The following is a 16,874-nucleotide window of genomic DNA, read 5'->3' as shown; positions in this document are numbered from 1 at the left end:
TGCTGCTCACAAGAGCTGTAATATCAGGGCATGGAAGTATGGACGCTTCAGTATGCAGAAGGATGGAGCTGCTTAACCCGCACCTCTAGATCATGCACTTGGAGAAAGACAGGACTTTGGAGGACAGCATGGAGGTCCCCCATTACAGACCTGTGCTGGTGAATAGGACCAACCTAGGCAAACACTGGGAATGACATGGAAAGTTTCTGGAGCGATCTCCTCTCATGGAGGCATTTTCACAAATAAAATGCATTTTAGAACATAATGATCTAGGTATAAGGAGACCAATCAGATGTTATGGTCTGTGCTCCTTCTGGTCATTGTAATAGTGTAGAATAGGACCTGACACAAGAGTCAGTACTGCTCACGTAGGAGAGAAACGAACCTGGAGGTTCAGGCTGCCATGATGTGTGATACAGCCGAATACTGCGCTCTTTTTCCTAAACCTACACGACCATGTCTATAGATCATTTTTACTTTACAATTTTTGACTTGAGTACAGAGACCCCCCTCCATTTACTGATTATCCACTCTCTATGGTTCATGTGATAAGTATTTTACTTTTCATGTTGAAGCCTTTATTTGGTCGGAGGAAATAACCCTTAATACTTCTGTGTCTTTCAGTTACTGTTCCCCTTTAATTTGAAGAAACGTGAAAACTGTTTGTTTTACTAAAGCAGGGCTTTGCTAGGAAGCTGCCCTAAAGTGATCTCCAATATACCGCCATACGTAAAGGCAGCCTAGTATTGTATACAGCAGGTATGGCCAACCTGCGGCTCTCCAGCTGTTGTAAAACTACAACTCCCACTATGCCCTGCTGCAGGCTGATAGCTGTAGGCAGTCTAAGCATGCTGGGAGTTGTAGTTTTACAACAGCTGGAGAGCTGCAGGTTGGCCATGCCTGGTATACAGCATAGCAGGGAGCGGACAGGGAGTGCTCTCCTGATGAATGTTTTACCATTGGCTTTTAGGAGAGCTGATAGTTTAAGTCTGGTGTAGACATGGGGAGAGCGCCTCCACACAGTGATTAACTGGTTGCTGTGCATACAAAAACAGCCAAGAGGTTAGGGGGTGCTCCCCTCATGAATACTTAAAACTATGGCACACGTTTACTAATGTCAGTGCCCCTAGAAACACTCCCAAACTGGACAAAAATGGGGCACATCTAGTTCTTGAGAAATCCTCTGCACCCAGCTTACCAAGGGGCGTGGCTTATCTGAAATGGGTTTGGCTTCACTGGAAGGGGGAGTGACCTAATATGTGCCATCTAGAGCCATAATTGTGCCGCTATTCTGGCGGAAAATTATTTTTCAAACTAGACTAACCAATAGCTGGTGTAGAGTTAGATACAAGTGTCTATCCCTGCACCACATTTACTCTGAGCCCCTGTGATGAATCTGGTGCAGGTCTAGACAGCCTGTCTACATGTATGCCATCTACAGGAGTAGTAAAGCTGTCCCTATGTGTCCTGTGTAGTCTTTCAGCTTCTTAGTCCCGTCTTTGCTAATAGGAGAGTGGGCATGTCCTCAATATTATGCTTCCCTTACTTAGAGCTGGGGTTGGGCGATATCAAAAATATTCAGACAATAACTATATATATCGCGATAAATACCCGTTTAAAAGAAAAAAAAAACAAGGAGACATTATACTGTGTGGGGGCAGCCAGAAGAAGAGGTTATACTGTATGGGGCAGCCACAAAGAGACGTTATACTGTATGGGGCAGCCACAAAGAGACGTTATACTGTATGGGGCAGCCACAAAGAGACGTTATACTGTATGGGGCAGCCAGAAGGAGACGTTATACTGTATGGGGCAGCCACAAAGAGACGTTATACTGTATGGGGCAGCCACAAAGAGACGTTATACTGTATGGGGCAGCCACAAAGAGACGTTATACTGTATGGGGCAGCCACAAAGAGACGTTATACTGTATGGGGCAGCCAGAAGGAGACGTTATACTGTATGGGGCAGCCACAAAGAGATGTTATACTGTGAGGGGCAGCCAGAAGGAGACGTTATACTGTATGGGGCAGCCACAAAGAGACGTTATACTGTATGGGGCAGCCAGAAGGAGACGTTATACTGTATGGGGCAGCCACAAAGAGACGTTATACTGTATGGGGCAGCCACAAAGAGACGTTATACTGTATGGGGCAGCCACAAAGAGACGTTATACTGTATGGGGCAGCCAGAAGGAGACGTTATACTGTATGGGGCAGCCACAAAGAGACGTTATACTGTATGGGGCAGCCACAAAGAGACGTTATACTGTATGGGGCAGCCACAAAGAGACGTTATACTGTATGGGGCAGCCACAAAGAGACGTTATACTGTATGGGGCAGCCAGAAGGAGACGTTATACTGTATGGGGCAGCCACAAAGAGATGTTATACTGTGAGGGGCAGCCAGAAGGAGACGTTATACTGTATGGGGCAGCCACAAAGAGACGTTATACTGTATGGGGCAGCCACAAAGAGACATTATACTGTATGGGGCAGCCAGAAGGAGACGTTATACTGTATGGGACAGCCACAAAGAGACGTTATACTGTATGGGGCAGCCAGAAGGAGACGTTATACTGTATGGGGGAGCTACAAAGAGACGTTATACTGTATGGGGCAGCCAGAAGGAGACGTTATACTGTATGGGACAGCCACAAGGAGACGTTATACTGTATGGGGCAGCCACAAGGAGACGTTATACTGTATGGGGCAGCCAGAAGGAGAGGTTATACTGTATGGGGCAGCCAGAAGGAGAGGTTATACTGTATGGGGCAGCCAGAAGGAGAGGTTATACTGTATGGGGCAGCCAGAAGGAGAGGTTATACTGTATGGGGCAGCCAGAAGGAGACGCTATACTGTATGGGGCAGCCAGAAGGAGACGCTATACTGTATGGGGCAGCCAGAAGGAGACGTTATACTGTATGGGGCAGCCAGAAGGAGACGTTACACTGTATGGGGCAGCCAGAAGGAGACGTTATACTGTATGGGGCAGCCAGAAGGAGACGTTATACTGTATGGGGCAGCCACAAGGAGAGGTTATACTGTATGGGGCAGCCACAAGGAGACGTTATACTGTGTGGGGGCACAAGGTGACATTATACTGTGTGAACAAGTTTTGACACCCTCCTCCCCCCCACACCCAGTATAATAATATCATGTTGCTCATATATGGAGGACTCATTATTATTCCCTAATGCCTGCTATTATAGATCAGTGTGCAGACTGCAGGTGGAAGGAAGGAAGGACCAGGCTGCAGAAGACAGGCAGATATAGGACCTTTTATGTATGACACCCGGGCCCGTTTTATTCTATGTTTAAGGTCTCGTCTCTCTCACTCCTTGCAGGCCAAACTCTGTGTGTGGGAGTTAGAGAGACTTTTCCCGCCTGGCTGTTGTGCTCGCCTCTGCTGTTATCCAATTCCAATGTCGGTGGGCGATGACATGAATATGGGGAGCTAGGAGGAGCCGGGGCGGCCTTTGCGGTCAGTAATGTGGTTGTGAGTACTGTTATTCAGGATGCAGGGGCACAGATTTAGAAACTGTCAACGCACATTTGACTGCGTCGATAATGTCACAAAATACCGCGGTTATTAGGAAACAGTGACACCGGTTTACCGCTCAACCCTACTTGGAGCACAACAGATCTGTTTTGAAAGCCAAGACTGTATTAGGGAATGGAAATCTCATGCATCTCCTAATATAATGATTGATGATAAAGCTATAGTATTACCACATAGAGAAGCATATTTATTCTATGCTTATAAGATATCACATATTACTGGTGTCTTTTTATAATCATATATTGTGCTGGTGAATAAAGTATGTAGATTAGCTTTCTGACCAGATATCAGTGTGGTGAAGCTAGATGTTAGATGTTCTTTTGCAAATTTATGATGCTGAATTTTGTGGTGGTGGTGACGCAAGAGAGGTTTTCTTCTGATGACTCGTCCACGAAGGCCATATTTGTGCAGGTGTCCCTGAACTGTAGAACAATATACCAGAACTCCAGAGTTTGCTAAATCTTCCTGAAGGTCTTTTGCAGTGAAGTGTGAGTTATAATTTTCCTTTCTAGCAAACCTACAAGCAGCTGTCTTGCGAAAAAACGCAGATACCTCTGCAGCTGTTTGTGATACAGACAAAACAAAGGTATAGTTTTAATCAGCATGATGAGCCCTACCAGGCAGTATGCCTGGTTTAATATGGTTGATCCTGGTGACAGAAGCGCTTTAAAGCGAACCTTTCACCTGCATTTTACTTAATAAACTATCAAAAGTACCTTATAGATCATCCTCATTGTGTTATCATACAGTCTTGTCCCGCTTTTCTGCCATGTATATGCATGAAAAAATCGCCTTATAAAGTACTCTTCTCCAGCTCCACAAGTCACGATAGAAGTCAAGGGGGTAGCCCTTCCCTCACTCCAGGCTGTAACTCCCCTACCCTAACCCCGCCTCTATGCAGTCTAATTGACACCCGGCTCAGTCGCCGGGACCACGCTTGTACAGGCGGCGCATGCGCCGTCGGCCTCAGTAGCAGCGCGATCCCGTCTATCGCGCGGGCTCAAGCGTGATCCTGTAATTCAGTTTATTAAGTGAAATGCAGGTGAAAGGTTCGCTTTAAAAAGGCAGTCCCAATGGGCATCAGTCTTTTTCACTTCTATCATGATCTAAGTTTATAAATGCCATATGCATTGCACAATGGACACTTATAATGGTGTCCCTCAGGTTCCGCAGAGTTGTCCATTTTCCCCTCACAAACAATGACATCTGCGACTGAGGCCTCTTAACAGACACTAAACCCAGCCTAATATCTGTATTATTGGTTAATATTTGTAACAGTCGTTACTAAGCCGTCACAATGAATAATCTCTTATATTAACATTTAAGAAGCTGAGAACCTGTACAACAGCACAGTCCTGTATGGCTCCGTAATGCTCCGCCACATGAGACTCTATTTGCTGTCATGTAGTGCTCTGCTGGATGCTGCAGATACAGATCAATGCTTTTAGAGAGAAAAGCTTCCAGTATACAATTGAGCAGAGACCAATTTTAATTTTTTTGTGGATTCATATTGAATCTGATATTAAAGGCTTGTGTGTGGAATCGAAGGCATATGGATGTGCAGTAATGCCCTAATCACCTCTATGGGTGTCCTATTATGGCTCCAATGAAAACAGAGCTGTAATGCGGCCATGTCTTAATTAATACGTGCATTGATTTAATCAGCTGAGGTCCTTAATTATGTAATTTCTCCTTTTCTTTCCAACAGGAACTCCACGAATGGACACAGTGTGTGAGAAATGTCCACCAGGTCACTACAGCAAGGAAAACAATTCTGCTGAATGTTCCCCGTGGACGAAGTATGTTTCCTGTTATGTTACAAAGTATTAGAAAGTATCATACAGTGGCATTCAAAAGTTTGGGCACTTTGTATAGTAGAAACGTCCAGCTCTCTGGTGGAAGTTCATATTACCCACTCAGCACGGATCTGGGATGTGTTCACACCCTTCAAACCAAATCAGGTCTTAGTCATCTATGACTAAGACCTGCATTGGTTGAAACGCGTTAGGTTTTGTTAAGCTATAGTTTTTATTGTTTTGATATGAAGAAATAAAGACTTTAAAGATTTTACTCGCTGGATCAAACTTTTTTTTCTCTTAAAAGTTTGGTCACCCCTGGTCACAATTACTGATACTGTGGACAGTTAAGCAAGTTGAAGATGAAATGATCTCCAAAATGCATAAAGTTAAAGATGACTCATTTACTTTGTATTTTAAGCAAAACAATGTTTTTATTTTAATCTTTTACATTTTCAAAATAAAAATAAATAAAAAGAGCCTGAAGCAAATGTTTGGGCACCCAGCATGGTTAGTACCTAGTAGCACCACCAAATATCACAGCTTGTAATCGCTTTTTGGAGCCAGCCAAGAGTCTTTCAAATCTTATTTGAGGGATTTTCATCCATTCTTCATTGCAAAAGTCTTCCAATTCTGTTAGATTCCTGGGCCGTCTTGCATGCTTTTGGGGTCTATCCACTGATGTTCATTCAGATCAGGGCACTTTGAGGGCCATGGTAAAAACATTATCGCTCCACTCCAGACTTAGACCTCATGCACACGACTGTGCCGTTTTTTGTGGTCCGCAAATCGCGGATCTGCAAAAAACGGAAGGCGTCTGTGTTGCCTTCCGCAGTTTGCGGAACGGGTGCCGGCAATATAAATGCCTATTCTTGTCCGCAAATCGCGGACAGGAATAGGACATGTTATATTTTTTTTGCGGTGCCGCGGAATGGAGCCACAGATGCGGACAGCACAGGGAGTGCTGTCTGCATCTTTTGCGGCTCCATTGAAATGAATGGGTCCACATCCGAGCCGCCAAAACGCTGGCTCTGATGCGGATCCAAACAATGGCCATGTGCATGAGGCCTAAGTGTTTAAAGCGGTTGTCTCATCTCGCCATTACTAAAGCGAGCTGAGATATTACAAGAAAGTTTAGACTGGCATATTCTTATTCATAATCATAGTCATGGGTGCACATCCATAAGGCAAACATAATAAATAAAAAAATAATGGCTGCACACACATATAAGCAGTAATGCTGAGAAATGGGGATCATTTTAAATTCAAGTGGTACTATACCTACTACTACCACCTAAGGCGAGATGAGACACAGTCCTGACCACCAGCCGGCTGGGAACCAACGTTGGCAGTTTTTGAACGGTTTCTATGTAATGGGCCCACACCGCCAGTCCACACGTTGCTAGGATCTGCTTTGGCGTTTAGCAAACCTTATGGCATTTTCCCTTCTGCCTTCTTATTACAGGGCTGTGCACTCAGTAGACAGATCAGGCCATTGTATGACTGGCATTATCCTGGCAGATTTCTAGACCATCTTCCAGCTTTCCCCTTTCATTCCCATATAAAAGCTTTCCAAATTGTGTGCTTCACGGCTCGCCAACTATGTGCTGCTGTGCTGCGGTATGCATACTGTGTTATCATCCTCCCGGCCAGTTCTTTTGCACATGAATTGCAAATTCACCAATTTGTGAGCATCGTTCTTTGACTCTGATATCATGTTGTGTATTTGCTTTCTGTAGATGCCAGGAATCGGGCCTTATTCCATATAGAGAAGGAACATCGACCACTGATTCGGAGTGTAAAGACAAGAGGAGTCATGTACCAATTGCAGTAGCAATATTTCCATTATCAGTTATTGTATTAGTAATACTGCTTTACTACTTTATTTTAAAGCGAAATAAAGGTAAGTCCAAATTCACAACTTTAACAGCACATTAGACCAAGTTCACATGTGGCTGATTTGTCCTGGGTGTACGGTCTACATTCTACACCAGATGTCTGCAGTAAAATAATGATCTTTTTTAAAACACTATTCACATGTGGCTAAAAAATCCACACTCCTGCAAGTGCACAAGCTGCAGATTTTAAAATGGAAACGTCATTAGAAGTCTGGCCGGGGGCAGAATGGCCATAGACTCTGCAGGGACCGCCCAAGCCCCTCTCATGCTATGCTATGAGAAATAATTAATGCTAGGAGCATCAGGTACTTATGTACTTGGCCGACGGCCGCAGATTCCTCCTGAATTCAACTGTATCACCATTCTCAGGATACAGTTGAAAACTGAGGTGAGGGCAGCATTATTTTGTGCTGCACTGTGATATTGCTGCCCCTGCCTACTTATGTTGCCTTCTGTCAATTTGGATCCACCTACAACGTGAGCCTAATTTTTTCCAGGCCACCGTAAGTTCCCAGTCTGTCTCTATTATGCTGATTATATGCAGGTTTACTGCCTGTATTCACTGATGTGAACCCAGCCTTATATCGGAGAATTTCTCAAACTTGAGTAAATGGATAGGAAGTTACATGAGATGCCCTTAACTACCACTATTTTATGTCCTGCATTATGTATTGTGACTTTTCTCCAAGCCATATGACATGATGAGCCAGGTTTGGAGGGACATGGGTCACACTAATATCTTTACATTGAACTTCAGACATGATACCTTTTTGGGGTCTGTTTTCTCTCAGTGGCTGGCACTTTGCCAGGAAAGTGCTGCCCTGGAACAGTTCTGAAAAACAGACAGAGGTTTCTCCTAGTACTCCAAGTCCCCTGGTGGCCAGCTTTTCTATAGATTACACATGAATTATATAATGGCATCTGAATAAGGTGCACACACAGTTTTTGCACCATATTGTTGGCTTTAGGATTTGATCTGAAAGAGTTACCCATCTACTCATAAAATTGGGTGCAAATTAGCTTGCCCATGCATGATGTGCCTTACACAAGGCTGCTGGTATTTTGAATTGAATATTAAGACTTCTTTCTTGTCTGGATATTTCAAGCAGAGGACCTCTTCATTGTGCAATGGCCTGCTTTCACAAGTGTGCAGGAATTGGCAAGGAGGGTCTTGCGTAGATGCTTTTGCATCCTTTTTTTGGGGGGGACCAGTTCACACACACACCAGGGTTTATTTTTTCCACCAGGCATTTGAACAGGGGTACACCAATTAACCGGGAACACATGGTGACCTTGATCAAATGGTGGGTGCAGAAGGTTTTACACATTCTTGACACTTGCGGATATGAAGGGTTGTTATGCTTAATTTGTCGTGTACACTTAACCAGTCCTGCACATTCACAATTACGTCATTTTTCACCTGGAAGTAACAGCCATCACCGCTTGCGCAGTATAGATGATTTCATACGTCATATGCGCAGATATGCAAAGCTATGATGCATGAGCGAGAACACAGGGCCAGGCAAGAATACATCTCCACTGCCAGGCCCTGTCATTCACTTCAGGGAGAGAGGGGCTGGACGCTAAAAGGAGTGGCGCTTTGGTGCAACAAGAGCAACACTGACGTCCTTGTTGCACCAAACTGCTCACCTGCTCATTTGAGGGCTCGCAAGTGCCCAGGCCGGCGTCCACCGCGTTGGTGCCCAGGCAGCTCTGCCTCTTCGGCTCTTATCCCCGCCCAGCCTCTTCCTCTGCCCGCCCGTTTTCTCTCCCCCTCAGCGAGATCCCGCGCCTTCCTGAGATACAAGAGGCTCGTATCTCAGGAATGCAGCCTTGGATTTGGAAGCAGAGAAAGTAATGTTCTTCTCAGGTGACCAAATGCTATCTGTCTGTCCCCTTGGCTTGATACAGAGGTTTCTGGTGACAGATTCTCTCTAACTGTAACAAACTATAACAGTTGTATAACATAATACAAACACTATGACTGCCTGACGAGCTACCCTCACTGTAGCCACTATCGAGTGATTTTTTTTTTTTTTTTTTGTCATTTATGGTGAAAATTAAAACACATAAAAAGCTCTCTAATAGAATGGGAGGTGGAGGGGGGGGGGGTCAAACATTGGAGTACAGAAGGAGGCAATCAAGGGGTTAATATGGATATTTTCTGCTATGAGGGGACAGACACTGGAAGCAACCCCCGATCTCACCTGATCACCAGCTGACAAGATCAGAGCCTGGCACCAGTTTCTTCCCTACACTCTGCGTTGTGATGGCCGTTGTGGGACCACTGTTTTCCTTTTTTGGGTTATCAGGCAGTCTCAGCCAGAGGAAACAGCTCAAATTGTGTTCCCCAGACACTTAGCTGCGACAGTCAGCTCCAGAGGACGCAACGTAACTCTATACGTTGTGATGCCACAATGTACAGTGATGTTGTTTGCATTAGTATACTATGTATACCTATTCAACTAGACACTTTGGATGCACCCGTTTTGCCTGACAATCTTAAAGGGACCTGAATTGACAGCCTTCATTATTACATTGGTGGAGGTCATACTCTCGGTACCACTGCCGAGCAGCTGTTTGAAAGCGCTAGGGCAGTCTGGCCTTCCACAGCCCTCAGCAATTTCTGTAATTCTATCGCCTTCGGAGAAGTCTCCCCATGGAAGGAGAGTGTAACACTCGGCACCAGACCCCTCACAGAATCCCAGAGAGACATCTAGCAGGTATTTAGAGGACTCGCCTCAACCAGGTATTACATTTTTTGCCCATAGACTTCTAAGTGTACCATGTAATACTACATTACTCCTGCTGTGAAGTTCGAGCAGCAGAACACAAACCCTGCTGCTTTTGAGGAAGATGTAAATTTTATATTCAGGGAAAATGCTAATGTTCTATATTACTGTATTATTTTTTCATCAAAGGAGTTATTCCATAAATAATGTCGCCAAAAAATGAACCATAATCTTCACAAAGTGAAAATCGAAAAGCATTATTAATTATATATAATAAATACATACATAATAATAAAAGGCAGCACAAAGGTGGAACAGAAAGATGAGGAACAGGACCCAAGGAGGGGCCGGGAGGTCAGCACACCAAATAATAGGGAAAAGAATGTAAGATGAGAAGCACCAAGGCACCTCTAGACAATAAGCCCCAAACAGACTGCAATGGAGGCAAATGTGAGGATAATAAGACTTGGTGAATGAACAGAATAAGCATACCCTGAGTGGTGTGTTGATCTCTCAGCCGCCCCCTGACCAAACGCCGTTTCGCCAGTAACCTGGCTTCTTCCGGGGATATGGAACAATAGGCAAAAGCCTCCCCTATTATAGTGCCCACACAGGTGTGTAGAGAAATAATTAATGGCACATGCACCAATGGCATTGGAGCTCCAAGTGTTGTGAACCAATCAGCGGTGACGCATAAGCATGGTGGGGGTGGGGCCGGACTGACGCGGCGGTCACATGACAAGGCACGTGACCGCAACGTCAGAGACACATCATAGCCAACGCCTGTGCCGGGGAGGAATAGCCAATCCATGGCCTGTGAGGTCATGTTGGGGGAGTGGTGAGTGTGGCACAACCGTCATGCGACAAAGCACATGACCGCGGCGCCACAGAATCGACAAATGCCCATCAGCACCGGGGCGGAGCACATGACCGCAGCTCAAAAGACAAATGACTGCCACCGCCTCCACCAAAAACCAGCAATCGGTTAACAACACATAAACGGAGCACCAGGGGCGGAGAAAGTATGATGAGGCGGTCACGTGATGCAACACATGACCGCAGCGCCACAGACACATCGAAAACACAAACACACATCTCCCTCCGACCATTCACAGGTAATGTGTATAATGTAATATAATAAAGGTGGAATAAGTTATAGCCAACCAGGGGCTAAGGGACCGCATAACCATGGATACAAATCATGATTTTCCACAAATTGAACTGATAAGCAACCGACAGCAAGATGGCAATGTGGTCATGTGGACAACCACATGACCAGATTGCGGTGTCACATCACATGATCAAAGGCGACCTTATTGTATACAGGTACAATTATTCAATCAGTGCAAACATACATATAAATATAAGGGAGCAGTAGCAATAAAGTGCCAGTGCATCGGAACAAGCGCACTATTGGCGTAAAGTGCAATGTGCAGTAACAGTTATATATAAACTATTATGTTACTATTATGTATTGTCCATATCACGGAAACCCAAGTTAGAGGACTTGACATTATGTATATATACACAAGGCGACAAAGCATTGACAAATAATAATTATGTGCATGATAAAAAAAAATATATATATTTTTTAACCATGAGAGGTAATGATTATAATTGGAAAAAAGATCGACACACCACTCAGGGTATACTTATTCTGTTCACTCACCAAGTCTTGTTATCCTCACATTTGCCTCCATTGCAGTCTGTTTGGGGCTTATTGTCTAGAGGTGCCTTGGTGCTTCTCATCTTACATTCTTTTCCCTATTATTTGGTGTGCTGACCTCCCGCCCCTCCTTGGGTCCTGTTCCTAATCTTTGAGTTCCACCTTTGTGCTGCCTTTTATTATTATGTATGTATTTATTATATATCATTAATAAAGCTTTTCGATTTTCACTTTGTGAAGATTACGGTTCATTTTTTGGTGACATTTATGACTCCGTGTGGGTCGTTTTTTTTCGAGATTATTTCTGTCCATAAATAATGTAAAACTTGAAAATCGGACATCATGACAATCACTCTCTGAAAAAAGCTAGAACCGGTCCTGTACCTCACATGGGTCCAGAGATCTCCCCATTCATTGCTCTAATTGATCTGCAAGATTTATTTCACGCTGGCAGCTCTGGGTGCATGCCTTTTCTGAAGGGGTTGTGTCCTTTCAACTGAAGTTCTCCCTGTAGCTGTCACAGCTTCTAACCAATATAGCTGTTGGCAGGTGAAAGATTGAACTGAGCGTGTGTGACCACCTCACCAATGTTACTGCAGTGGACAAAGTAATAAGAAAAATAATAAATAGGAGGTGGCGCTATACAGATACATTTTGTTAAATAACTCTGTGACTATACAAAATGTTTAATTTCATGCAATTACAGGAGTATCGTGTCCAGGTACTGGTTTACAAAATGTTGAATGTTTTTCATGCCTTTCAATGTAATTCATGCTTATATGTAATCATTCTAACAATTTTACCATTGTTTGTGGGTCTGTGCACAGCAAAGCCCCAGCAGACATCAGATGTATCTAATCTTTGATCTGTCTGTCATATAACTAACACATCTACATCCTTTGCTTTTATTTAGAGGAAATTGGACCAGAAAGCACACCAGTACAAGAAAAAGGAGATGTTGGCAGTGAACGCCTATGCGAGGAAGGGACGTGAACATTTGTTTGGAAAATTTTGTCCAGGAAAAGCATCACTTGCTCTACATTCCGATATTTGTACCTAAAGTCAATATTCTGGAAGGTGGCAGACGCATTTTCTAATCTGCGTAACTTCTTTAAAGGGAGTCTGTCAGCACATTTACCCCTTTTTAACAGTTCCCATAGCGCTGTAGCCGCAACACAGATGACTAAAACGGTACCTTTATATGCTTTTGTGGACTTGTAAAACTGCCAAAAACGAACTTTGATGCATATGTAAATGAGGGCTCGCAAGTGCCCAGGGCGGCGTCCACCGCGTTGGAGCCCAGGCAGCTCTTATCCCCGCCCAGCCTCTTCCTCTGCCCGCCCCATCTGTTTTCTCTCCCTCTCAGCGAGATCCCGCGCCTACGCGCTGACTTCCTTGGTCGGGGCATGCACACTGTGATGCCCATTGCTAGCACGGCATTGCAGTAGCTTATGCGCATGCACCGGCCAACAGCGCGAAAACTGCCGAAAGGAGGCGGTCAAACGGCGCTGGAGAAGAGGAAGAAAGCCGAGCGAGCAGCTGTCACTGCAGACACAGATAGCCAAGAGAGGTAAATTTATCTGTTTGATCCGTTAGCCGGCGTATGCACATAAGCTACTGCGATGCTGTGCCAGCAATGGGCATCGCAGTGCGCATGCCCCGGCCAAGGAAGTCATCGCGCAGGCGCGGGATCTCGCTGAGGGGGAGAGAAAACAGATGGGCGGGGATAAGAGCCGAAGAGGCAGAGCTGCCTGGGCACCAACGCGGTGGACGCCGGCCTGGGCACTTGCGAGCCCTCATTTACATATGCATCAAAGTTTGTTTTTGGCAGTTTTACAAGTCCACAAAAGCATATAAAGGTACCGTTTTAATCATCTGTGTTGCGGCTACAGCGCTATGGGAACTGTTAAAAAGGGGTAAATGTGCTGACAGACTCCCTTTAAGACCAGTGAAGAAAAGATAATTAGGAAGATTCTAGAACATTTGTAGAAGGAAAAACTCTTTGTTGACCATAGCAACCAATCACAGCACAGATTTCATTGTTGACCACACTAGAAGCTGTGCTGTGATTTGTTGCTGTGGTCAACAAGACAGTTTTTCTTTTCATCGACAGAAAAAAAAAGTCAACCGTTGACTTATAGGCTGCTCCATCCACTTCCACCACATGCTGTGCTATTCTTGCCTTTAGATATAATGGAATTTTTTCATCGTTCAGAGTGGCATTAAAAAAAAATGTCTCCTCCACTGATTCCACTCCCCCCTCCTGTCTTCCGATTTACTTCAAGTTCTTGCTAGTCTAAGCTTCCTGGTCCTTCTCAACTCCCAGGTTATCACTGCAGCCAGTGAGTGAGACTGTGTGAAGGAAGTCTATCCCAGGCTTTCTCCACTGCAGTCACTGCCGTGTGCTTGGGGCCCTGCATTAAACATTTTGTAAACCATTGTATTTGGCTATGCTTGTCTACATAGCCAAGGTTCTGTTTCTCTTTTTTTGGGAGAACACCTAGTTGTTGTATAGCACCTTTTATAGGGTTTGGAAATAGCTAATTTTCTTATCTACATAGTGTAGTCATGCTGATAACCCTAATACCAGGCTGCTTCTGTTCATATAAAGCTCTGTATAATTATAGATGACTAAAGGCTGTATTACACTGGCCTAAAAATCAGCGCTTGCTGTTGGCAGATTGTGCTGCCTAATAATTATCTGGTGCTGGCATACCACTAGACAGTAGGGGGACGAGTGCTGGCGTAGCAATCACTCCTCCCTATGCTGTGGAGGAGATCACTGCATGTTTCCTCCGCTAGCTAGCAAGCAATTGCCGGGACGGAACACTTCCCTCCCAACAATCGGCCTGTGTAGTTGTTAGACCGTGAACTAGGGAGGACCCCCAGGATACAGCGAAGTCACAGATGAGGAAAGCGACAACACACAGCTTTGTGCAAAACAGAAACTTTACTAAAACAGTAAAATAGACATAACAATGTGAAGGTGCACCAAAGATCTTATACCCTGGGCCCACAGTCACTGTCCGGTTGGACAGACCTATCGCGATGGTGTGCACAGCAGAGCCTGCAAGTCGATGCTGTGCCGCAAAAGAGAACAAACCTAGCGATGGCGCACACAGCAGAGCCTGCAAGTCAATACTGTGCCGCAGAACAATTCTGTAAAGCCTGCCAAGTATGCAAGTCCTAACTATTTGCAGGCCTAAATTTAGTCTCTGATGCTTCAGGCACCACTAGTATAAGGTGATGAGTAAACGGATTTACTGACCTGCGTTCGTTCTGTCAGAGGATGTCTTTTAACCGTGATGATCACCAGGCCCCCAGTCCTCATGCGGCCTTGCTTGGTAATTAAACTTCTGTTCAAACGCTGTAAACAATCCTCCTGGAACAATACCTCTTCTAAAAAGCAGGATCTAGGTGAGGGACAATGACCAGTCCCCCTCCACTGCGTCCCCGAACACTTCAGGACACTCTCACACCAGGATAGAACCGGATTCTATTTCGCACATCCAGTGCTTTCACCATCTCAGCTCTCACTTCCTGGTTCTTCTTTCAGCATAAGTCATCCTCTACTTTGCATATTTAAGTCCAGCAGTAACTTAGGCTACTTTCACACTTGCGGCAGAGGACTCCGGCAGGCAAACTGATGGGATTTGTCAGATGGATCGGGATCCGTCTCTCCGGTGTCATCCTGAAAAACTGATCCGGCATTTTTTTTTATTATTTTTTTTTTTTGCGGTCTGAGCATGCGCAGACCGCAATGCCGGATCTGTTTTGCCGGAACACTCGGGGCAGGATCCAGCATTAATGCATGTCAATGGGAAAAAATGTTCCGGAATTTTGGACGGAGATAAAACCGCAGCATGCTGCGGTATTATCTCCGTCCTGAAAAGGCAAAAAGACTGAACTGAAGACATCCTGAACGGATTTCTCTCCATTCAGAATACATTAGGATAAAAGTGATCAGTTATTTTCTGGTAGGACGGAAAAGAATAACACTAGTGTGAAAGTACCCTTAGCTGTAACAGAGAATCAGTGGCCTCCTGTGGCCAAAATGCAAAATGACAAAACTAAAGTTCAACTATGCATAGCATTATACAGGAAGATCTGTTCCACAATTTCACATAATAAAGGGTTTACAAGTCTACTGAAATAAATGTTCCTTTCTAAACTAGAATTTTGTGTGAATTTAATACATGTATATACACTTATTGGCAAAAAAATACCACACCAAGAAGGAGTTGTTGGAACCAAATGAAACTTTCTATGTGTGTTGGAATTATGATATACGGTATGTAAGTGATTGCAATATGAGTGGGAAAGGATAAGTTTATTGGAGAAAATTGTACAATTATAAGGAGGCTGCAGGGCCCCCTCTAGTCTGGATACAAGATGAGACGGTTGGACATGGAGGCACACAGGTTCTGCAGCACATTTGCCCACAGATTTTGTAGCTGGGCCTGTAGATCCTCCACACTCATAGTTTGCTGAGGCTGGTGTCTCGAATGGGAAGACCAAGGAAGTATTGAAATCTGGAGGAGACATTCCTGGGAATCCCTTGCTGTGTGTGGGCAGGGCCGTCATCAGGGGAATAAAGCCGATACCCCAGTAAGGGGCCCGGAGCCCGGCCGGTCCCGAGCCATATTTTTTTTTTTTTTTTGTGTTTTCAAGCGCCGCCCAGCTCATCAATATTCACTTTGCTGGGCGGCTTCTGTTGTCCCCGACGCTCCGAGATCCCACGCATGCCCAATGGAAAGCTATGGGCATCGGCCTCACTTGCAGCTTCTAGGCATGTGCGAGATACCTTGCCCGGCACTCCCAGTGCCCACAATGATACTGCGCCCATAAACATCGCTGATGCGGCTTCAGCTGCGCCGGCTTTGTGATCACAGCCACTACATGTCTTGCTGCAGATATGTGTGAAAAAGCGCCTGCGTCGGGGACAGCAGAAGCCGCCCAGCGAAGTGAATATTGATGAGCTGGGCGGCGCTTGAAAGCGGCGGTTGGGCACAAGTGGAGCTGAAACGTCACCCCTTGGACGCAAAGGAGAGCAATTATATCAGGTTATCAAACATGATTTTAATGTATTTATAAGGTGGACAGGGGGTATACTTATATGTTTTTAATACACATTAGAAGACCTGTGCATTCCTATATATAGCTAAAAATGCTTATTGGGCCTGACAGTGTCCCGTTAAAGTTACTGTCTGCAGGATACCGA

General features: G+C 44.9%; 1 protein-coding gene across 2 annotated transcripts in view; it reads left to right on the top strand.

Annotated features, from left to right (window-relative positions):
* Window positions 1-12,813, top strand: part of TNFRSF14 (TNF receptor superfamily member 14) — a 40,726-nt gene extending 27,913 nt beyond the window's left edge. For both annotated transcript variants that reach the window (XM_044281839.1, XM_044281840.1), the window contains 3 exons: window positions 5,270-5,360; window positions 7,097-7,260; window positions 12,567-12,813. In XM_044281839.1, coding sequence (XP_044137774.1) covers window positions 5,270-5,360; window positions 7,097-7,260; window positions 12,567-12,646 — 335 coding nt within the window. In that variant the 3' untranslated portion in view covers window positions 12,647-12,813. The remainder of the gene's footprint in view (window positions 1-5,269; window positions 5,361-7,096; window positions 7,261-12,566) is intronic.
* The last annotated feature ends 4,061 nt before the right edge of the window (window positions 12,814-16,874 follow it).

The sequence above is a fragment of the Bufo gargarizans genome, chromosome 2 (genome assembly GCF_014858855.1).
Source record: "Bufo gargarizans isolate SCDJY-AF-19 chromosome 2, ASM1485885v1, whole genome shotgun sequence".
NCBI classification, from domain to species: domain Eukaryota; kingdom Metazoa; phylum Chordata; class Amphibia; order Anura; family Bufonidae; genus Bufo; species Bufo gargarizans.
The sequence above is the reverse complement of the archived record's forward strand: the minus strand, read 5'-3'. Positions and strand labels throughout refer to the sequence as shown.